The sequence below is a fragment of the Antrostomus carolinensis genome, unplaced genomic scaffold (genome assembly GCF_000700745.2).
Source record: "Antrostomus carolinensis isolate BGI_N321 unplaced genomic scaffold, ASM70074v2 scaffold3412, whole genome shotgun sequence".
Classification (NCBI taxonomy): domain Eukaryota; kingdom Metazoa; phylum Chordata; class Aves; order Caprimulgiformes; family Caprimulgidae; genus Antrostomus; species Antrostomus carolinensis.
Genome location: NW_010300058.1, coordinates 21204 through 46517, shown reverse-complemented (window position 1 = coordinate 46517; position 25314 = coordinate 21204). Strand labels below are relative to the sequence as shown.

The window sequence follows — 25314 nt, the reverse complement described above, 5'->3', positions numbered from 1 at the left end:
CTCACTGGAACATAGCTACATGCTTTAAATTGAACATTTCCCTATATATTCCTTCTTTAAGAACATACTCAACCATCTATTTTTGTGCCTTAACTCAGAGCCTTAACTTCTCCATCTCAGCATCCCAGATGCTAGACAGAGATTATACCACTTTCTTCCACCCTTTGCCCATCTTTACCTCTTCCAGATGTATATTCTGATGAGCAGAGCATGGTTTTACCCTGTGTTTGTAAAATTCCCACCCTGTGGAGCTCCATCCTTGCCGGGGGCTACCAGAAGACATGAAAGAGTGAAGATAGTGGTATTGGTTCCTGGGGTCAGCCCTCAAAGCAAGGAGGACTGGGAACAAATCAGGTCACTTCTACTCTGGCCTCTGCCCAGCGGAGAATTTGAGCTGGAAGCAGGGTGTGTTACACATCTATTTGCTTGATTTTTTTTCAAACTCCTGTTGTAATAAAAACTGAAGTACATGACTCCGAGAAAATTAGGTTTTGGTCCTTCAGTCAAAACCAAGAAATAAATGCATCTGACCAATAGAAGTGATGGATCACATTGCAGTAGCAAAAAAAGTCTAAATAACTAATGGACTAAGTAATAAGGTTTTGGGTAAACTGAGAACAACACAGGAAATTGCTTTAGAAATTGCTCTACATAAAACATTTGTTGAATACATTGCTTTTCTGAACATAAAAGACTGTCTCTGCGGATAATTTGTCAAGGGGAAAAGGCACTCAATTCAAAACAATAAAGTCTTCTTTGTAGGCTATGTCTCCACATTTATTTTTATTCAAAGGTCTAGAAGACAGTTCTATTAGAAATGTCTGAGCAATTAAGCAATCTACACATCGTTCCTCTAAGTACGTTTTCGGCGGGATAGAAAGAATATAGTGTTATTTCCAAGACTACCTGGTGAGATGAAAAATGTTCTCCACAGTTTCTTGTCACGAGTAACATCTCGTATTTCTCTCGTCATGTTAACCAGTCTACCTGCAACTGGTGGCACGCGACGGAAATCCAGGATCCTGGAAGAGAAAGAAAGAGAGAGTTTATGTAAAGGATTAAAATATAATGATAATGATAGATTTTAGGAAGGTTCATTACACTCTGAAGGCACATTTATCTGTGGTCTTTAAGGAGTAAAATGTCCATCAACTTTAAACTGGATAATCCTTTGTATAATATATTACAAAATATGTCCTGAATATGATCAGCTCTGACTTGCCTACGTTGTAAGGAGCAGATGCAAATACAGAAGAGTACGGGGACACATTGTTCCATGAAAAAATGAAGATACATAGAATTCCAGAAATAAGAGACAGTAGAAACTTATTTTGGACTTTGTGCTACTTCAGGATTGTTATAACATGCATTTTGCTCAACAACTTTTTAAGTGACTTGAGGAATGGGATTTCAGCCTCTTTTTTCCATGAACACCATCTAATAGTATTTTTTTTTCTGACAGTCTTAGAATTTATTTGATTTATTTCCTTCTGCTCCTCTCTGTTTTAATACCCTTATAGAAACCTAAAAAAATCTCCCTGAGACTAAAAATTTTCCCACAGGCAAAGGCTGGGTGAAGAGCCTTTCTCTACCCCAAAACTCCCCCACCTTAGTAGATCATTAAAAACTCCCTATGAAGCACTGCTATTAGATACAGCAAAAGAGCAAAATCCTCATACAAAGCCTTCCCATCGGTGGGATTTTTATGTCCACTGTCTGCTGGTAAGACATTCTACATTGGGTAGCAACTGCTTTTTCTGCTTAGTGTGTGGATATTTAACATAGCTTGTAGGAACTCCATGAATATTTTTTCCTACAGCACCATCTGCTTAAAATGGCAATACAAAATATAAAGCAGAAAGGATCAACACCAAGGTCAATAACAATAAAATCTACAAGATCCTTGAAGTATATGACCAGGATGGCTCTTAATGGTTAATCTACCCTGTGCCACCTGCTGATGAGTTCCTTTATCCTAACCCTCAACCTAGAAGGCAGCAGTACTAAATGTACCCCCAAATAATTTGTGGCCCCAAAGCTTCAAGCTTTTGAAAGGATGCTTGTTGACACTTCAGGGTGTGAAAGATGTTTCTCTTCTAACTTAGCCTGTTAAATGGCACAGTTTCTAGCCCTACTGTTAATAATTCATCACTAATTATTAGGTCCCACTCCTAATCTGGGCAGGTTGACACTATTCCCCATGTCTCGCTCGGATTTGCATGCCCTGGAGCTAATTGGGGTGAGCCAGACTCCCATCACACTTATGCAACACATTCCCCAGAAGACAGGTCCTCTCCAAATGCACTTCAAGATCCCAAGGGAAATTCATTTCTCAGCTTCTCTTCAACATAATTTCACTTTCTTTTTGAGAATTACTTATTGCAAGGTTTCTCATTCCCAGAGGAAGTAACATTTCCTAATTATTAATCTACCCTTTCATCATCTGCCATTTCATTTATTCATGGGGTTTACCCACCTTTGTTCCATTTTCCCCTTCTTTAAAATTAATTCAGTTACAAGGCTGGCCAAGTGCAGAAACTTATCTGCACAATATTTCCACTTTTCTTTTAATGCAAATCCATTTTACTTGCCTGTCCAAATGAAATGCTGCTATTTCTGCATTATGTCTTTCATAGTCTGAGAAATAAAAAAAGTCCGGCGGGGTTTCTTGTTCTCTGGTTTGTCTGCAAAGAAAAAACAAGGAAAGGGTTTTAATGAAGGGTTAGCATTTCTAAGGAGCACTACTCAGTCATCAGCGTGTTATTCAGGAGTTCAGTATTGTTTGCTTACTGGAAAGCCTTTAAATACTTCATGTGTGCATTATTTGCCATGTAGCTTTCATTTTATCTTCTTTTTTAAACTACTGTAACAAAAAATAGGAATTCAGGACTTGTGCATGCAGGCGGCTGTCACAAAGCTATTCCACTCAAGACTCTCGCTCTATTTAACAAGATCTGTTTTATCACTCTCAAACATTTCATTAGTGATAGCGGTGAAGACAATGTCATTTCATTAAATCATCATTAACTGTAATTATGAAATTTCCAAAAGTAATAACATTTTCCTTTCATATTTGGCAGCACGCAGCTCCTATCTAAAACATGACTCTCCCTTTGTATTACTTACAGCCAAAAGTGACATGTTTTTCTCATTTCAGAAATGGAATGATTTTAGTTTGATGGCCTCGACATGTCATGTTTCAAAGAACATTAACAAGACATCCAGAGAGGATGCAGAATCTGTTGTTTCTTCAGTTTAAGAACCAATAAAAAATGTCACTCCGATGGAAATAGAAAGGCTAAAGCTTCAACGCTGAACTCCATGGAAAATAGAAAGCTCTGTATAACAGAGGAGCAAATCTCTGTCTCACTTCAGGCAATTTCCAGTCCTGACAGCTTTTGAAGGGAGCACAGCTCAGCCATTTGACCAGTATGATGTCTGGGCCCCACCTCAACCTGCATCATGCCCTATTTGAAGTCTTAAATTGGAGATAAGCACTTGCAAAGCTGTTCTGCAGAGCATCTGCAAGGGAGGACAGTTCCCCAGAAGAGGAAAACAAAGCTCTCTCTCATTGCCCACTGTCACAGGTGGCCAGCTGACAGCTCGTGCATCACTCATGCCACACACTGGCAATCAAAGTACAGCTTCTGCACTGTGACCTTGTCACATTAAAGGCTTTGGGGTGGTGCTGGTACAGAGCTCATACCTCCAGAGAATTTGCAGTACATTCTAATTATGGGGCTCCTTGGGAACCTGAAGCTGTGTCCACCCACCACCATGACTACTAGGACTGGTATCTACCCACAAGCCCTCCTGTATCCACATTGCTGGAAAAATTGGGTAAGTCTCACATTTTTTGTCCATATGAAGACTTTGCTATGCAACCAGCAGGGCTTGAAAGTCTGATATCCTTTCTCAGACATTCTTCTTTATATAAATATCTTGGCAAGGTACTCTATCTCACTCTAAATGATGAACAATTGCCACAGAGAGAAAACATTAAGATACTTGACTTGTGTCCAATATAACTCGAGGTCAGAGGGGCCTCCAACACCCCAGTGATGCTCTGGCCAAAACAGCACTGACCACTCTCAAAGCAGTAGTCACTGAGGTGGCCAACACCTGGCAGACGTTCTCCTAGGGTGCTGCAGTGGCTGCCAAGGGTTCACAAGGAGACAAACTAAAAGCGAACCTGGCACAAAATGAAAAATAATATTTTGCTTTGTTTCCATAGTCAATGCAAAAGGAGAAGGAGCGTGTCCACAAAGAGGAATTCAGGAGAGCCAGAAACCTATGGCAAGTCACACCATACACCATGCAATCAAGACAAGACCTAGGAGAGCTACAACCTCATTGCACATATTCCCCTCAAAAATGAAGAAATGAGCCCTGAATATAAATGCAAAGGAAAAGATTAACCTATTTCTGTTGGGCAGAAAATTACTCATAACTTTCCCTCCCTTTCAGATTTTAAAACAGCCAATTTCTTCAACAAATCAAAAAGAGAAAGATTCATCCCAAGCTTCTGCAAACGTTACACATACCAGCACAGCTGATAAGCTGCAGAAAATATTACTAATTAGCTAATCAATGCCATCTGCTTTTTATGTCCCAAAGACTTAAAACAAATCATGGCTGTTCCTTTACAAGACAATCTTGCTCCAGCAAATCAGACTTAAATAAGGACTAGATTTCAATCTTGCAGACACAGCTATACCCTCAGCCCAGCTCCTTTGCGCTGCTTGCTCAACACGCCAGGCAGTCAGCACATCACCGCCGGGATAGTCCGGTCTATCTAATTTCACTTTTCTATTTGCTCCCTGCCACCCTCGGCAATGGCTGGGGATATTATTCATTTGAGAGTAAGTATAGCTGTCCTGCAGGCTTAGACTTGTTTGTACATATTTCTCTCCTGTCATAATGTATTATTAAGTAGCGCACCCTCCTAGAAAATCATGAACTTGACTGTCCTAAAACCTTCAAAAATGGACACCAAACCCACAGTGCAATCTACACAATGGAAATATCGGTACTTTTTGAACATGACTATACATAATGAAATAAGTTTCCCAAGTTTCTTCTGTGCTTCAGGTGCTTCCCTCAACTTACCTACAGAAAAACACTTTCCAGCAACATTCCCCATGGTCCATGCCCATGTCAAACAAGTATGGTACCCAGTTTTCTGTCTCTTGGAAATGCCCAGTTATTCTGAATGTAGACTGGAAGGAAGATCTATCAAACCCCAGAGCTGCTTTACATTCCATATGTTCTTTTGCAAAGCTCTACAGAACTAAGATGTAGAAGATCCAAACGTGAAACCCTCTCCTGAAATCACCTTGAAAAATCCTTTCTGCTGACTTATTCCAATATCCCATAAATAGAACAGGAACCTTGTTCCTTGGATCTCACTTTAGCTGGCAAGAGTTTTATTCAAACATACATTTACTGTTAATTTGATGTCTGCAGCAGCACCTAGAGATTTGTTAGTAATTCCTCAGCCACAGTAAGCTGCTGTACCATCAGCAAACGCCAAGACGTGTGATGATCATAGCCTAAGGTACACAACTGAATTTAAAAAGCCACATGAGCCTAACACAGCTTTGAATCAATGGACTGTTAGGAGAATGGCTTTAATGCTGTTAAAAGGGCACCTACATTATAATCTGTATGTTTTACTTTATCCAAATGTATTTATACATTATTTTATTTTATCCACGTTAAAAAAAGTTGCTATTTTTTTTAGTGTGCACAATCTAATCAATGCATTGCCTGGTCTGGTGCTAATTCTTCTAATGATCTATTCTGACGTGTATGTATAGAGAGGTGGAAGTTCAAAGTCTGCTCTCAGCAACATGGATGTATGGTCAGCAAGTCCTATCAGTGACTCTGGCTTTAGATCACGGTAACTGGCCCTCAGTCTCTAAGTGACAGGCTGGGAAAGGGGTATGCACTCTGTGTCCCTTCCAGGTCAAGTAAAGTATCTTATAAAACAACACTGGAACCGATCCATCCCACAGCACGTTTTAAATCAAAATTGCATTTTAAAGGGGAAAAAAACCCCAAGCCTCAAGTTATTTTGGTTTTATTACCTGATGGCCATTGAAGGTTATTTTCTAATAAAATGAGACACATAATGAGATATTTGAGTAAATAGACCAATACGCTGAACCTTCCGGAGAAGGGTACGCTTCTGAGGGACGTTAAATTAAAGCAATGGTCAGAGCTCCTCAGTGCCAGCAGTAACATCTCACAACGTGCAGGGGACAGGTTCTGCACAGGTTGCAGGCGGTGGGAGAGCATTTCTGGCAGTGGCTCTTATTTTGCAAACAGTTGGAATCTGGTGATCCTCTTTTTGGAGAAGGATTTGGCAGGTATTTATAATGGCAGGCTGGGAAGCTCCGGAGGAGAGACAGATGGAGGTCTGTTGATACTGCACACAGTTAAAAATTACACAGTGGCACCAGACCAATTACAGCATGAGGAAAAGACAAATCGGCGTGGTAACACTAGTAGAGGAGAAATAAGAACTAAGGGGAAGTCAAAGCCCAGGAAAATTTCCCAACCCTGGCACAGCTTGGAGAAAACATGGGAAGTAGAGAACAATTTTAAACAGGACAGGGACACATTTGTGTTGACACAAGATGAAATGCAACTGTGATCTGATCTTGTGGCTAGAAAAGCAGATCATGCTTCCAAATAGAAGAATTAGAGCTCCTCTGATATACGAAGAGAGTCAGGAATAAATCTGGGGAGTCAGCTCCATCCCAGCTATGGCTGGGACCTGTTTTGGTATTCAGTAGTATTTGCATAAACCAACATAGAGATTTGCATGCAGAAATAATTGCAAAGCCTCAAGTTTTTCTTAAATGTTTCTGTAAACATTTTTTTGCCAATTACTTGATCCCCAAAACCCAGCTTTAATAATTTCTTGTTTTGTTTTTTTTTCTGACATTCATGAACCTCATCACCACAGTGAGACTGCGGGCTCTGCAGACTCTGGCATTTCAGAAAACACCACTATAGAAACTAAACCTTTAACATGGAAATCTATATTTAGTTCCCAGGATTATTCGCATACACCTGCCTAAATTACCAGGATTAATACCCACCAGGGCCATGTATTACTCGAAAGAATCCTGCCTCCATGCCAGACTTCCTCCGCTCTGGAGGGGTCCTATTATCTGTACAGCAGCCAAAAAGCTAGAAAATAGGGCAAACAGCCCAATCTGAGTCGAGTGTTATCCTGACAGACACATGCTGTCTTCCTGTGCCGCAGTCCAGAGACATTTCAGAGACACCTTTTGTGTCAAACCCGCGTACCTTAACTAATCAAAGGACGTGCTGCTGATTTGAAAACAGCTCCTTTTAAATAGGTTGCAATCTTATTCTGACATGTAATCAGGAGAACCGACCACAGGGATTATTAGGGATGATTATGGATCACAACAATGAGCTTTGCCACAGCAGGGAGTGGGTTTGCTGGGATTAGACCATTTTGCAGATGGAGACCCTGACCCAAAAATTCATCAGCAGCAAAATCCCCAAGAGAGGTAACAGGCCAATGCAGCATGGTAATTGTATTGGAAAGGACACAACTAACATTGATAAGAGAGTAATTTGGCTATCAGAACAGGTAATGGGAGATTATCTGGGTCTACCCACAGCTATAGGTCGCTATTCTTCTCCTTTGGAAAGCAATTTTCCTCTCTTCCCATGGAGTATTTAAGGTGTTTAAAGACCTGTCCCGGAGCCGAGTTGCAGGCTTAACAGTTCATACATAGTGTTACCTAAATGATAAAACATAGTTAATCCAAGACTAAAAGCCTGCCACTCCACAGTCCGCTGCTGTTTCAGTTACTTTGTGGCCTGGGAGGGACTTGGGGACTTCTTGCATGTGGAAGCATCATGGTGGGGCTTTGTAGGCAGCCCTTGCTCCAGCAAGCAACCGATGCCCCATTAAGTCTGGAGAGCCTTTCTTCCAACACAGACAGGCATGAAATCTCCCCAGCCCTCACCTATGAACTTCTTTGTCCTAGTGGAAAACTCAGACTGAAAGTCCGGTGTCTGCTTGCAAGATTTTCTCCCCTACTCCAGCAACACTTATGTCAAATTGGATTGTGCAGCAGTGGGATCCAGAGTGCCCTGAGATAATCTACAGCTTATTATTCTAAGTGAAGGAGGCAGCCCGTGGAAAAAAAAAAACTATGTCTCTGAGGCAGCTGCGGCTCTTAGGAGGGTACTCAGACTTTGCATGTAGAGTTGTATCATCAGGGAGGGCTTTCTATATGTTTGGCACCAGTTACAACAGGTGGAAAAAGTACCACTTAATTTTATAATACATTTTAGTGGCTTAGTAAGTCCTTAGGAAGATAAATGATATTGCTAATGTAGCTACATCTACAGTAGCAAAAATATCTGGTGTCTATTTCTGACTCCTTATGGAGTCTTGGCAGCTGATGGCTTTGGCTTTATCAAAGTGTTCTGCTACAAAGAGCACTCCCAGGAACGATACGAGCTGTTTACAAGAGCAGAATACAGTCCACAAAATGAGCAGCTAATCCAACAATACAAAGACATGCAATTTAAGTGGTACAGAAAGGATGTTTGGCCCATTTCATCACTATCATCCAAATGACAATATGGGCCTCTGCAGGACATTCAGGCTTCTCCCATTTAACTACCAGTTCTGCAGCTAGAAAAAATGAGAGAATATTTACTGTGTCAGAAAGACAGAAACTCGCACAGGGATGTGATAGCAATAGGAATAATTAGCAAACTGCCAAAAGGATAAATACCAAGATCATGCTATTGCATGCCAGCCCTGCAGTGCTCTTCTCCTGAGCAGACAAAGACAGCCTGACAACAGCACATGCTCAAGGACCAGTTAGCTCATATACATCATAAACTTCTGATTCAGCGAATGACAATAAGCTTCCAAAAGAGCATTTGTATATATAAATATCTTGTTACCTGGCACAGGAGGATAGTAGGGGGAAAGAACGTGGCAAAATCCACAGGGAAGCAGTGTATTAAGGTGGGTTTTCTTTCCATTTCCAGTTGTGGAATCAAAGAGAAAAAGGCTCAGGAGGTCACCTAACCCATCCCCTGGCCCCAGGGTGAGATTAGCTAAACCCAAACCATTCTTGACAGACGTCGCTATAATGTGATCTTCAAAACGTCCTTTCACAATCCCATGGCTCCAGCCCTCTCCGCCTTGATCTCATGTGTTGGCCTTAACTCTTCAGCTAATTTCCAGTCTCACTTTTCCTCCTTGCACCGTGATCAAAGCAAAACCATCACAGTGAGAGCTGATCACAGTGCCTTTCCGAGGAAGGAATAAATATGACAGACGTGCCAGAACAACCGGCTCCCATTCCTGAAAAGAGCATCTTCAAGCCAAGACCTGGGAATTAAGCCTTAATGCCTTTAGACTGCAAGATTCCTCAACTCAGAGGTCCCCTCCTTACTAAGTACAAATAATTTATTTTTCATTCATTAAAAACCCAACCAACCCAAAGCCTTGAAAGCCTACTTCAGGCTTTCCCCTTTAAACCAGCACTGTTTCTAGAAGACAATGAAGCAACTTCTGGTTCCTCTACCTAGATCAGGGTGTTTGTGAAAAGGTTGTGCAAAACCAGTCCCTCACTCAGAGCAGGACCAGTGAAAGGTTCCTGCCATCCTATGCACAAGATGTAGCTATATATACACACAAATATATATACCACACACACGCATAAATACATATATACAGATTTTCACCTGAGCAAAACATGAGCTACCACTCCTGACTACACAAGCAGATAGGATATGAAGGGATGAATAATCAGGCTAACTAGTATGATACAAGAATATGAAAGATTAATTTTATTCTCCATTAAAATATAAAAATAATAATAAAACTGGACTTTTTCCTCTTTGGGGCTTTTCTATTCCTTCTAGTGATCTGGATTAGGAATTAATAACTCAAAATGTACCCTCCCTATACCGTTGCCTTCACTGACATTGCACTGACAGTAAAGTCAAGGCATAATCTCACCAATCTTCATTTCACTGTCTACCAGAACAGAAGAATAGCTCTTTTTTTCATTCATTCTTTTGCGCTTTCAGATACATAAGACATGAAGAGAATCTTTGATCAGCACAAAACACATAAGAGTTTGATCAACTGTGAAAATTTCCTTCAGCAATTCAGAATATTACTTCCAGCTCTGCCTAGTAAGTAGCTGCCTGTCATCATGGGAAAAGCACATGGAAAAAAAACTATTAACGTAAGCACATTTGTCAGGATGTCTTCCCCAACCGTGCTTTTCGGTGCGACAGCCAGCGGTCCCCTCCCTGCTCCCAGGGAATGGGGCTAAAGAGAGGGGTCCTGTGCCAGGGGCTGCACTCTCAGCCTGGTCAGATCTCAGATTCACAGGTTGTTCAGGTTGACTCTTATTTTATTATTATTATTATTATTATTATTATTATTATTATTATTATTTAGAAGATGGCTGAAAAGAAGGCAAAATGAAATGCTATTACAAATCAGGTAAGCCATACAAAACCAGAGGGATGAGCTCCAGTGCTACCAAACTCTAGATGGTTGTACACAGGTGCACTTAATGTATAATCCAACACATACATCAATATCCAATACCGCCTGCTGTGGCACTGGACATGATGTCACTGGACAAGTAGGATCATTCTTTATAATATTTAAGAGGTAGGCACAGTGTTAGAAAGCATGCAAGTTTAAAATGCTTGAGGTGAAAGGAGTTTTTCCAACATTATGGGGTAGAGTCTGATCTTGGTTGTTACCAAAAAGCAACATCACTGAATGCTGGGGTAAGTGAAATAAAGATGCTTTTCATGACCACTTTTGTAAGCTGGGTACAGGGCTGCTTCTGTTGTAAGTAATGACATGCACGGCTGCTTTTTGGCCAGTGGTGAGGATTGAAGTGTGAAGTGTATATTTCCAAAATCAGAAGGTCAGGTCTTCATGCCTTGATTTAAAGAAGCCTACCCTCTGTGCAGGGAGCTCAGCAGGAGGTATATAATCCATATGGGTATGCTGATTGCACAGGAGGTGGCACACACATGCAGAAATTGCAGGTGTGCAAATGTGTGCAACTTGCTGCAAATTCATCTTTGTCCCCCTCTTTTGGGAAGCTGGTGAGAAGAGGGGATGTGGGATGGAGAATAGATGAACCTTGATGCCACGGTGGCTAAGTGGCGATCCCTGTTGGTTAGAAATTTTTTTCTACCACCCAGAAAAAGTGAGGTTTGTACAGAAAAACAAATCAGTCACAGCACAAAAAGAAAGGCAAGCTTTGGGAAGCTCTTGTCACTAATTTCCTTTGCAGATAAAATTCTTAAACCAGAAATAAGCTTTGATTCATATTTGAGATAGAAACCTGACTTGACATACAGAATTGAAAGATTAAGAGGTACTTGACAGCACAACAAAAGAGTTCCCAGCGCCAACCTTAATATGGTCAATGCTGTTGCCACAGCAGGGAGAAAAAAGCCTCATAGCAATTAAATAAGCAGGAGACATCATTAATGAGGTGCTAAAATGATATTTTGTGCCTTTCTTTAAGGTGTCTTCATTAATAAACAATATCACTATCAATGTTTTCTGTATGGTTTGGATTCCTTTGTGCACTTAGCAAGTGGTGTAAGCATTTTTGCCATGCCAAGCCCATGATATCTGTCATTTTTCCCCTTGACTTATCCCTTTGAGGCTCTGTTGTACATTGTCTGCTGGCCATAAATTGCAAACGTGAAAAATGACACAGCTGCAAAAACCATTTTTGAAAAACAGGCAGTGCAAACAGAGCTCAGTGTGAGCCCAGGTACTTTCAGCCTTTCTTCAGGAAAAAGACCGCAGAATATTTTCTACAGTTTCAATACATAACATTCATAGAGCTCTGAGAGCGCGGGAGGAAAAATATGTGTAAAATTAGAAGTCTGAAGCATTTCTTTAGCCCTGAGAATGTTATTCAATATGTCTGGGGTCATTAAGGGTAGGGATTTAACGGAACAATAACATTAAACATATTAGAAGCATAGCAGAGCTCAAATTTCTTTCAGCTTGTTGAGTTTTTTCTTTTTGCTGTACGTGATGTATGTGCCATAGAAATTCCAGGGTTCACAATAGGTTCCAGTTCAAAATGGAAAAAGTAATTACTGAGAATCTGAGGTATTGATACATAATTTCTTCCTTGTTATTCATGCGTTTCCTTCCCATCATTACAAGAACCATGAATGCTAGTAAGCTTGTCCTCAAAATCTCCCAGGAAGCAGGAAAATATTAGCCCCGTTTTTCAGCAAAAGTTGCAAAACATTGAGCTATTAAGGATTCAGCTCTGCCCTAAGCGAAGCGCTCTAGCCTCATTAAGCACATGCTTAACTTTGGGCACACATATAGCCAGTGAACTATGCGTGTCCTTGACAGTCAAGCATAGACTTAATACTTCCTTGGAGCTCTTTTGTGCTCCGTGCTTTGCAAGAACAAGCCGGTGATAAGCGCCAGATCCCCGCAGCAGCTCTGGCCGCTCACCCGTCTGCTTCCAGACTCACAGTTGTTTTTTCTTCTTCTTCCACCCATGACAAAAACTACTTTGGGAAAAAAAATCTGTCATTCCGCTAAAAGTACAAGTCAGTTTGGCCATGGGCTTTGGTAGATCCCAGATGTCACCTTTCAGGTTGACACTGAGGTCTGCAGGTTCTAGGTGTGCCCAAAACTCTGTGTACCCAAATAACTGCACCATGCAAAAGCACTGCAACTTTTTAAAATTGCTTTTCTTACTGATATTGCCAGACTAAACAGAAAAAAGACTCAAATCCTGACTTTCAATGTGTCTCCTGCCCCACACAGGGAAATACAATTAGATCTAGAAAGGCTCAGACAACTTTTACGAGCTCTTGTGTTCCAGAAACGCCATTTAAGCTGTGCCAGGGACAGGAATGGGCTGAAGGGCCACAAGCAGTATGTGTGACCAATACAGACCCGACATTTTCCTCCCAGCCCAAGTGGAAGAAGTTGCTTGGACTGAATATTGACAACTAGAAGCATCACAGTCTTTGTACTCTGTATTCAGCCCATTTGGTACAGGCTCCCTCTTTCCGTTTGTAGTTCAGAGTTTGAATTTCTCCTCTCACTCTCTCAAATGAAATGTTTGCAGTTCTTAAGATTGTATAATAGGGATAAAACCTAATACAATCATACCTCTCTATTAGTCAGAAAATGAGGCTGCAATTTTATCTTGGCTTCAAAGAATAAATAAAAGGATGCTCAGGCTCAAGCTATGAAAGTGAAAAATCCTTTGAAATTTCACTGGTTTGTGTCACAGGTGACCTATATATCTGCATTTATATAGGGGAGCTCCACTTTCCCAAGGACCCCAAAAGAGTAACCATGCTAATTTATGGCATGCTCCCTCCTCCCTTCCCACCTACTACCCACAGAGAAGCCAAACACTTTTGGCTTTTTATTTACAGTTTACCATTCAAGAGCTACTGGATACAGAATTGCATTGAGTTAAGTAGCCAAGATTTTGCAGATAAATAATTACCGTCAAAATTATTAATAGGGCAGAGCCTACATGGTGTGTGTGTGTGTAGACCAATACATAAAAAAAGAGCGTTAAATTCTCATTTGTACAGCGAGCTGCTTTTACCAGCTATGGATCACAAAGTCTGGATGCTGTTCTCACATCCAGTACAAAATAAGAAACGGGATCAAAACAGTGAAGCATCTTGTGCAATTTCCTCCTGTAAACCCCAGATCTTCTGAGTGCCAGTGGACGGCTCAGCTCAAGCCTCTACACACCAGTGTCCCGCACAGGGGTCCAGAGGATGTTCTGGTGCCCAGTCTTTCTGCTGGTCAGAGGGGGATATTTCCCAGGAGAAATGCTGCAAATTTTGCTTTTCACACTTGTTTCAATCCCAAATCCTGAGAATCTTCCACAGTTGTGCCACTGAGGACAGCAGGCATGTGGTTACTGCCAGACAATCACTCCCCAGGGCTGAGTGTTTCTAATTCCTCAGAGGTGTGATTTCCCCATAAAGCACTTGCACCCCTGAACTCGCCTTACCGCTGCTATTAACATTCCTTAATGTGTGGCAAAGGGTGATGTGCCTCTCTGAGCTGGAAAGAAGATGTAATTGCCTGTTTCAGATTACTTTGTGGTTACAAAAGAAATGGGAATTGCTTTGATACGGTGTGGTATTTCATTGCCTTAATAAAGCAAACTATGCAACCTTGCTCTTTATTTATTTATTTTATTTTTACTCCTGTCTTATTACTACTCCTCCTGTCAGCAAACACAGTCTCTGTGAAGGGTGTCTAACTCATTCTTTGCTCTAAGCTGGTTTTTCAATTCATGGGGAAACTTCAATTTTTTTAATATGTTTTCTTCCCAGCCAGAATTTTGCCTAAATAAGGAATACAGGACAGCACTTTGTTGCTTGCCATTCCCCGGGTGTGCATGGGCACTAGCCCTGTCCTGCTGCAAAAACCAGGGGCTGATCCACACATCTCTGAGGCTGATTTTCCCAGACAGACACGTGTCCCACCTGGGTTATTCCCGTCTGCAAAGCGTTACATGTTTGGGAATGTGCTGACCTCACCACTTTGCCATTTTGAGCATTTCTCAAGCACTTTCTGACCGGTGGCTGGGGGGTGATTTACAAGTGCAAATACTCCAGAGTGATCCTAAACCTCTCGAGTACTTGGGACCAGGGTTTCCCAGCCTTGGTCAGAGAATGTTCAAACTTTTCAAGAAGAAAGAATCCACTGACCGACTTAGTAAAACCCAAATGTTTCACTCCATGACTAAATTTGAATTAACTAACTGTATATTTCGCAACCTTGGTTGTTCATTTATTACACGAGTAAGCATGTACTGGGTTGGGAAACCCTTTTTGTAGCCATTTCACAGATCAATTGTGTTACCTTATAAAACTATAACAAACTACTTTCTCTCTAAACTTCTCCTCTTCCAGGCTGGAAGGCCCCATCACTAATCTGCGCTTTATATTAAGGGCACCATGAGACGCAAGTTACATTGGAAATTACACATCAAGGTCCTTTTAGCTTGCAACCACCTGGATAAAGAGTCGGTTAATGCCCTGCAGCCCACAGGGAGTCACTGTGCTTCTCCCAGGGGAAAATCAATCTGTATCAGCATCTCCTCCCTCTTCTGCATCTCCACTGTGAAGGACTATTTTAACCTCCCGGCCTCCACATGGGCTCTGCTCTGGGGGCTGCAGCGGGGTGAAGGAAGCAAGCCCAGCACCTGCTCTCCCCAGAGCATTATTCCCCTCCTTCTTTAATCCCAGTTAAAGAAACAGCATTTTAGCAAAAAAATGGAGGTGGAGGTTTTGAGGAGCATCACCTACAAGGACAGCAGATGCAGAATTTCAAAAAGACTCAGTCTTGGCCTAACTTGCTCTTCTGAAGTAAAAAAAGACCTATTGAAACCTCTGAAAAATATCCTGTATGGAAGAATAAAGAGCAGCAGGATGTTAGGGGAACTGCTGCGTGGCCCTACAAGGGAAGAAAGACTCTCGCTGGCTTGGCTGCTCAGAGCAATTGCTGGTTTATATAAATATTTCCCATCAAGTGCAACGTGTTTGGTGAACTCCCACGCTGGAGGTGCAGAGAAATATTTACGCTTGGTGGATCACAAAAACGCATCCACTCAAACCTGGAGTGAGGATAAAGAAGGGTAAATGTGTGTGTATGTGTGTGTGTGTGTGTGTACAGGATGACAGAGGGGAACACTTTTCACCAGTGAGACTCAGCTGAGTTAGTGTTCAATGTGAAACAGGTGTGTTCCCCTTCACAAGACTTAGAAATTAGTTTTGGCTAATTTAAACTGAAAAGCTTACCTGTGTTGAGGTTTGCTTGGTAAGATAAGGGGAGATTACAATAAAGTATGTGAAGGTTGGTGATAAAAGCAGAGCTTAGAAAAAACAGCCCAAGAAAAAAGAGACAAGAGCAGAGGACAAGAGAAGGGAGGAAAAATCTGCAAAGGATGTGCAGTAAAACCCTTAGTGAAATGACATTGTTGCCAACATTTTTTTTTTATGGAGCTGATTTATGACATGCAGCTGCTTTTCTCTAACAGTGCATGTCTGGCTATCTCTCCTTGAATTTTTAACTGTGTTTAAATGTCTACAATATATGAAGCTTATCTACTGTACAGTGCGATAGTTATGTGTGTGCACTGCCCACAGGAGTATTGTGGGACTCTGGTTTCAAAGAAGGGACAATGTTTTCCCTAAAGCCAAGGACACTTGTATTTCAGTTTTCTTACCTTTTAATAGGAACTGTGACGATAAATACATGGCTGAGCAAAGCAATCACATGATTTAATCTTTGAACTTCATCATCTCATTCCTTCAGCACTTACTGTTTTTCTCGGGGTCTGATCCAACTTTCCTTCTACTCAATGAAAGGTCTCCCACTGAGTTCAAGGTGAACTGGATGAGGAAGGACAGAACCAGTTCATAAACTGGGACCTGACCTGCCCATACTCAAATTGAAAGGCCAGTGAAGTCATGGGAAAAGCCTCCCATTGACTTCAGTGGAGCGTGGAGCAGATGCAGATTAAAGTGAAAAACTAAATGAGCCATCTGTGACAGGAAACACCCTGTTCTTGTCCATGCCTGGATGTGGGGGACAGAAGATCTAACCTTTGCTTTTAGTGTTTAGTTTAAATACATCCATGACATCTTCCACAGCTCTTGCTAATATTAAGATGGATACTGCAAGAATAGGAGTAGAAGGGTCTTAAATTAATACTGGAATTTCAACTCTGTCCAAAGCACACTGTGTGTCTGACACTTTCAGGACTAAGGCCTTGGAAAAAAAGAATACATAAGCCATCTTCTTGTGTTTGATTACAGGTCCCTCGAGTTTCCTTCTTAGCAAGCTGCTATTTTATTTTTTTCCCCCCCCTGGGCTCTGTTTTCCATGCAGCTCACAGGCAATGATTGTATTGACAGAAATGCTCAACAGTAATATGAATGTCAAGAAAGTATTACGGGATTAGTTACAGACAGTCAGACTACTTTCTGACTGAATCGGCTTATTGGTTCAAACAGGTAGAAGGGGAAAGCAAAGGAAACAAAATAAAGTGGGTTCATGGCTCGCCTCCAAGAAAACCTGCAAAATGACCCAAAGGTGCAAAGCAGGATTAAATTTGTCATTCCATTTTCTACACATACATAGATCTTTTTAGTTACATCTTTTAAAATATTAGCTTCACCCTCTGATTTCCAGCATTGCATACACTGGTGCCATACCATCACATTAATCACATTCTTTGAACGAACGATTTCACCTACATAACTACTGTGCAATCTAAGACTGTGAGATGAACTGTCTTGGGAATCTCGGGGCATTGCCACCTCCTGCTCCCACCACCCAGCTCTGGTCTACCTCCACTAACAGGGAGCAGACAACAGAGCACTGCAAACATTGAAAATCTAAAAAAACCCTTCAGTAAAGTCCTATAAAAATTAAACACTCAATTGTTCTTAATCTTTTACACTTTGAGGAGAGAGTAAGAAGAAAAGAAAACAAACCATACATGGCAGATATTACTCTCTCAGCTCAGTGCTGTTGAAAGGCACTGGAGAAACCTGTAGAAACTAAACTAGACTAAAGCAGTCTCAGGCAAGGCTGGAAAACACACTTTCCAAAAGCTCTGCACTAGTACAGATTGCTTCATAGCTTGCTGGAAACAGTGGGGGAGTGATGGAGCGAGTCAGTCTCCAAGAAAGTGCTTTCAGTACAACATTTATCCCCACTAAAAACCCAGTTCATCCCCACTAAAGACTCTTTATTGGACACCACCTGTGAAGTCAAGTCTTTTAGGACATATTTCTAGATACACCTTTTCCTCCTCCAACATACTATAAGTCTTAAACTACATCCTAAATCCGATTGCCTCTGTAGCAGGCCAGTAAGCACTGCGGCCAGATAGCAGATCTATTTTTGATATGACCTTAGTAGTTAAATCCTGCCATTAGGTACATGCACACAGCTCCCGGGGACATAGCAAGACTTCCCTTGCATCTTGCAGTGCTGGTTTTGCTAATGATTAATATTCAGTTTTGTAAGTTTAATGAAGACATTGTTTTCACTTATCTACAGGTCAGATGGCAATTGCAAAACAACTCACTTGTTAGACGGCTGCAGATTCCCTGCTGATAAGTCTGATTATTTATGCAGAGTGTGCATTTCCAAATAGATGACCATATTAAATGATATGCTTCTGCCTTATTATTTAATGAGCTTTAATGGTTTTCTATTCCTTTTTTATTAGAAATAAGGAATAGTCACTCATGCTAATGATGTGCTGTAGCTATGTTTTACATCTGCATCTTTAAAGTTATTGGAACCTCTTTCTAAAGGCATATCAAAGAGCAACTGCCTGAAATTGTTGATTTTTATCACAAAAATAAAGACGACAAAGCAGATTGAGGCTTTTTTTCAGAGACAGTGAGATTTTGAACTATTCTGAGAGATCCGGCAAAAACTTTTCACAAATGAGCCTCATGCTCAGCAGAATTCACTCCAGTACAAAGTCCTTTTGTAGCAGTTACACCTAACTCCCAACTCTGAAAACTAATCTCTTCCAAAATCTCTGGGCAAACACGTGCACTCCACCTGGATACCACTTTTGAGGGATGGGAAAACCTAACCTGGGTTGCCAGAGAGCAGACACACTCCACTTCCAAACCAGAGCAGGTGGCTCCAAGTTGGCAAAACCCACTCAAGTGCTCTGCACACAGCTGGGAGGGAAGAAGGAAAAACACAAAGACACACAAAGCTGCTTTGTGGGAGTTTAAAGTCTGTCTCTCTCAATATGCTGCAATACATTGATCTGCAATTAGACGGGCAGCCCCATGGCATTAGGGATTCAGCTTCTCCCCGAGGGACACTGAGTATGGGGACATCAAGGTTTGAAATGAAACCCTGCAAGAAAGGTCTGTGAATTGCAGGAGAATTTTCTTGATTCTTTAGGAATGCAAATATTACTGTAACACTATTTAACTAAAAATAACCAAGTTCTAGCTCAAAATGTGATCGGCCCATAAATAGTTAGATAAACTCCTCCCAGGCACATCATGTACTTGATTTCCATTTGCAACATATACTAAAGCTCTGCTTATGTATTAGTAAAGCCTACAAACAGTAGATGGTAAATTTTCCTTCTTAAACACACAAAACACTCCAACCTTACTGAGCAAAGGGATACAACTGTGCTTTCATACACCAGCTGATCTTTGCTGTCTGAACACTACAAGAGTGACTGCTATTTTTGCAGAGGAGACATTCTAACATCTGAATTGCAGATTTCAAATGGCAATATGTGCTCTCGAAGAAAAAAGCCTGTGAGGGGACCTCTTATTTTCAAAACTGCTTCAATGAAGTTTCATTTTTGTTATGGTTATCGATTGTGCATGTTTGGAGTGGCAGGGGAGGCTCCAGAGCTCTTCATTTCACTTCATCTTATTTTGCACCCCTAAGTCCTAACCCTGGGTTACAAATTCAGAGCCCACTTTGATAGATCACAGTTTGACTACCATGATGTTAAGTTAAACAACAGTCTCATTCCACGCTATAATTACTGCAAACAATTTCACTGTCTGAGGTGTGTTTTGCAGGGTTATGTATTAGCTGATGTGGCTTCTGTCACCGTTCATCACATGAATATTCTCTTTACCTGCTGTGTCTGTATGTGCCTGAAAGAACCGTGGCGTTTTTAATGGCATAATTTCCTGGGATGAACTGAAAAGCAGCACAGCATGGTCTGCATTATTTATATGCTGAGTCCTACAAATGGCAAGGAAAATACTGTAGATTTCCTGGAATTAAATATATTCATTATACTGAAGCCTTGTGCATAGCAGACTGTATGTCACTGAAAGAATTTAATTACTGTCTCAAAAGTATCTTCATTTTGCTAGATTTGTAACAAAAAAAAAAAGTGTCTAGACACATTTTAATTCAAAGACAAAGGAGTCCTTACCCACCCAAAAATATCCCATCTTGCAAAATCCAGAAACATGCCCTACTGTTGCTGCTAATCGGTAGAAAATTTCTAGCATTTTTACAGCATGAAATAAAATTGTATATTGAGTCAATTGGGAATACTAATGACAGAAGCCATAAAATATTTTGTAACATCAATTATGACTAAAGGAAAAGGACTTGCACCATAGATCAGCAGAATATTTTGCAACTGTGCTTCATTTAAGACTACGATTCCTGAACATGATTGGGGAGTTGATTTGCCAAGAAGGATGTTCACGAATATGTAATTGGCAGCTACACAATTGTGGTGCTCCTGCAATTCAGCTGTAGCTGCAGAATTAGCTTAGATGGGAGGATGCAGGTTTATTGAACCTACCAGACAAATATCCTGACCCCCAGCTGAGTTTTCCAAATCATACTGGAATCATCAATAAATAACCTGATTTTGGTTAAAGCCTTAAAACAGTACGTTAGGTTCAGTCCAGAACTAAATAGTGATCTGAGAGCTAACAAAATCCTCTTTTTGAAGCTCAGATTTGTTTTCATGTATTCCTTATTGTTATGCACAGACTACCTCCCTGGCCATACGCATTAGTCAGATTCCAGGAAAATTACTATTTCTACCTTCTGACATGCAGGATTTCTCAGAAGAGGCCACTGTTTTCTGCTTTACATGCTGTCATATGCAGTAAAATTAAAGTCATCATTGTAATTTCACCAGCTTGTTTTTAAAAACCTGCTTATAAGGGTCCCTCCATCCTGATGGAACTGCCATTTTAAAAAGAGAGGTGATAACCAGAGGAATAAACTGAAATGGGGACTGCAACAAGGAGAAAAGTCACAGGGAAAAAAGCAAAAGCCAGGCTTGCGTTTCCTTCCCTTCTCTCTTCCCCATCATATTAAAATTATCTCCTTGCCCCAAAATAAACAAATCAGTAGCTTCTGAAACAGCATATTTGGAAGAGCCTCTTTTCATTTTGATGCAGAATACATTTCCAACAGCCATACACCATGGGAAAATCATTTCCCACCCAGATACAGCTCGTATTCCTCACACTAGACTTGCAGCTCCACAGTGGAGATATTAGTCACAAGGTGGTTAAATTAAATCTCTCCTCAACACAGAGGAGTTATCCATGTTCAGCCTACAATGTTGCAGCCAAATAATGCTTTGCTAATGATGTCTGCAGTTAGATGACAAATCAGGCTATTTAAACTGCTTCAGCACATACATCCTTTACAGGCGGGGTATCCAGGTAACCATTCTAGCACGGCTTTGAGGTGGGAGGGAGAAAGCAATAGCTAATTTTTTCAGCTAGGTGGAAAATTAATCCTGAAGAGATTTGTCTGGTTTGTTATGGTCAATTTGAAGAAAAACAATTTAAAAATAATAATTGTAAAATGTATTTGAAAATGTGTAGTTATGCAAGAAAGGATAAAATAATTGTCCTTCAAAAATAGGTTTATTTCTGAAAATAATTAAAAATATTTTAAAGCCCTCACTAGGAAGGTTTTCTGCACTTTAATACACGTTAGTATCAAAATGCTTCTAATGAGATGAAAAATATCAATTCAGAACTTCAACTGCTGCCACCAATCACCTTTTTTTAAGTTTAATGCTAACTAAAATATCAAATACTTGATTGCCTTTTTTCTCCTCCCTAAAAAAGGTCAACAATAATTTTAAAACCTGGGTGAGGAAATGTTATTGCTTACCAGTATTAGATGCTATTATGGCTCCACTTGAGAGATGCCTGCTAATGTCCTTGAGAGCCTTTGGAAAGGTTTAGCTACATTGGTGATGTGGGTTTGGGTGGAGATGGGGGATCAGCACCTTTCTCCTGCCCTGGCCTGGGCTGAGGCTTGTTCAGGGTTTCAGAAAGGGTTTGTCTGGTGGGAAGCCACACAGAGAGGGAGGAGATGGGACAGGCTCCCCATCTCCACTGTGGTCCCCACTTTGGGGGCCCTTGAATTTCTAATTTTTTTGTGATTTCTCCCTCAAGCATCCTGAATATTTCAGGTCAGGGGAAGGGGATTCCTCCAGCTGATTCACAAACAGAAATGCTGAGATAAGATGAGAAGTCAGATCTGGTTCCCTCTGAAACCCAGGAGAGTCCTTCCACTGCATCCGCAGAGACCATATAGCCCCAGACCCCTGAAGATCGATGTGACCCCTCTCACAGCATCTCCAGGGAATGAAGGAGGGGGGAAAAAGCCTCCTGTTCCTCCTGCAAACCTGCCCAGGGTAGGAGACACGCTGTTCTCCTCCACCCTTCACGTAAGGAGGATGCCTAGCTCCATCCCTGCACCAGTCCAAGGGACAAACACAGTATTTGACCCCACACAGGACAGAGGGCTGGGACAGGGAAGGGACCCACTTGAAATGCCAGGGAAAGGTATTTTCAAGTATTCACCAGATCTATTAAACAGGAAAATACAAACAACTTGTGATATCCCTTTCCTTGAAAACTAGTTTGGAAAAGATGACTCATTTACTTCTCTTCTAAACAGAAGTATTATTTTCCAGCACTCCCTGAGGATGTATTTAACCAGAAGCTAAGCCAGATGTAGAAATGTTTGCAGAGGTTTTCATTCCTTTCATTTAAAAAAAAGAGAAAAAAAGAAAAGAAAATTGTAAAGCAAGAGTATTATTGGGTTTTAAAGCACTGTTGGCCTTTTGATTACCCTCAAAATCAGATCAGATCACAGAGAAAACACAGTATATGACCAGCTAGAGAAGGTCACATTGCAAAAGAATGCAGGTGGTCTCATTTTTTAACAGCTAACAGAACAGAAGCACAAATCTTCCAGCCACCAAAGAGCCTCTCCTGGTTTGCCAATTGCCACGTATAATATCTGATGAACTCCGATGTCTCACTGCTCAAGGATAAAATCCCAGCAGGCAGAGGCTGAAGGAACAGCTACACAGTCAGAGGGAAAAAATCTTGTATTATTATAGCAGCCACTTATTTTTATTCACCCAAATTAAAACCTCTTCACAGATAAAAGTGGGGATTTTTATTTTCATCCTACAAAGCAATTTTAGATTTCTATAGAGTCATTCAAAAGCAATTAAAATCCTGCTCCTGTTGATGGATTCGTATTCGTTGCTCGCTGTGATGTCAGGCTTTGAAATGTAGGGCTGTTGAGTGTAATTCTTTCGGGCTTTGGAGACATTGCTGAGTGCCAGAAAATACCTTCCCTAAGTTCACAGATATTAAATGTCTTGGGTAATACCAAAATAGTTTCAAGGCCTGTAGCTATTAAAATATAGAAGATATCGCAATAAAGAATTGGTGCAATATCAGGCAATTCAATATACTGCAATTTCACCCTTTTAGTGAGTGAATTTTTAGGGGAAAAGAGAGAAGAGAGAATCCAATAATCTACTAACAGTACAGTTAGATAAGAGGGACCAGGGAGCTTTTCCAAACTGTCTTACTACATCGAGAGTGATAGACTTACATTGCCAGGGAAAAAAAAAAAAAAAGAACAAAACCCTTCACAAACAAGCAAGTAAACAACCCACAACCAGTATCTACAAAAAATGATTCATAGCCCTCATCCATTTAAAGGTCTGTGTTATTTAAACCAGAAAGTGAGCCTCCAATACCAGTGTTTGTTTTGGCTTCATTTTATATAACAAAGGAAATTGTTGTTAAAAATGTAATTCAGATGTCAGCAACACGAGGCCGTTCTCAATTGCAAAGATGCAAAATGGTAGGATTAATACTGCTGTGCCTGAAATTGCATGGGAGGGATGAACCCTGATATACGACACTGAACAAAAGGAACAAGCCATGCCAAACATAATGGGTTTTAGGCATCTCCTGCAATATAGGTACCATTCTGATCCCTGAGAAGGTCTTTCTCCTGCCAAAAAATGCAGCACATAATAGGAAAAGCATAGGGTCAACAGTATTGGACACAAACCCCTGCCAAAACATCAGCAAAACACTGATCAGTGATTATGACTATTGGCTTATCAGCATCACTGATGTCTTATCGAGATTGGCATCACCCCAAGAATCTGGTGTTTGTGGATAAACAGGACAATTTCTTTTCTTAAGCCACATTTAATCTACAGAATTGCTGCATTGTTGCTCCTTGAAAGGCAAATACAGACAAAGTAAGTTAAATAAAGCTATAATCATGCTGCTGCCTGACATATGAGATTGTTAGAGGCCACCAGGCAGAACTGGCAGAAGATATGGGCTGGCTCAAAATGATCAGAGCAAAATAAAGTCTTCAAGAACATCAGCAAAGCCCAGCTGAAGTCAGCACAGGAAGATTTTGTCCCTTCTGCTGCTGTTCGGGGTGCAGCTTGGCACTTTAGCATGGCTTGGGCTATGGAGTGCAGCAGGGAGGTCATCATGCTGGAGCTAAAACGGAAAGGCAAGAATGGTTTTCTGTCCTAACTTTGGGCTTTTGTAGCAAAAAGGAGGTATGTGCCCATCCGCACGCAGAGACAGCATTATATTACAGGCGGACCCTGCATCCTTCACAGCATCACATCCTACACAGCAGGGAACAAGGGGAGGCTTAAAAGCAAAAAACAAATTATCTTTTTTTTCACTTTTCCTCTAAACTCAGAGTAATAGATACAAATAGTCTTGCTCCTGCAAATCATGTTTGAACTGCGGCTGTCAGGAAATGAAGGCGGTTGAAGGGGGGCTATAAAAGGTTGTTCATTAGTCTTGCTGTCTTTATGAGCTTCTTTGGTCCCAAAGACAGATGGGTTTGGGAGTGCAGCAGAACAGGGGACTCGTGTTCAAAGAAATGACGGGATCCAGGCCTGCAAGGAATTCCTCCCCCCATCCCTTCAGATTATGGGGTTAATTAATAATAGTTAATTAATGATGTATCAATTATAATGCAATGCATGCCTGTGTGAGAAAAGCTGCCCCTTGGGGCGATAAGCATTAAGGCCTTCCCTGGAGTTATGTTTTAAATAAAGCCCTTGTGACAATTTCTGTGAAGGCTCGAAGAGGATGTTTTAATCCTTTTATCTCAGGATTCACTTCTGGCAAGAGCCAGCCTCTCATAGGAAACAACCTAGCAGAGGTAGTTAAAAAAAATTGCTGTGCTGTTGCCTTCAAGGTGAGTCTCTGGAGGACACAGGACAGTGCCGGGTGCTGGCTGTCCCCAACAAAATGGGGAGCTCAGGCTGAAAGCATCTCAGAAACTATCTTGTCTTCATTGATGGAGTAGCAGGAACCAGGGGCAGAATGTGGGGGGTATCATCTCTGCTGTGAAATACCAGACAAAACCAAGAC

General features: G+C 41.1%; 1 protein-coding gene across 1 annotated transcript in view; it reads right to left on the bottom strand.

Annotated features, from left to right (window-relative positions):
* Nucleotides 1-25314, bottom strand: part of FAM20C (FAM20C golgi associated secretory pathway kinase) — a gene marked incomplete at its 5' end in the record, with an annotated part of 55819 nt that overhangs the window by 10937 nt on the left and 19568 nt on the right. The window contains 2 exons of the mRNA XM_010162984.1: nucleotides 907-1022; nucleotides 2592-2684. Coding sequence (XP_010161286.1) covers nucleotides 907-1022; nucleotides 2592-2684 — 209 coding nt within the window. The remainder of the gene's footprint in view (nucleotides 1-906; nucleotides 1023-2591; nucleotides 2685-25314) is intronic.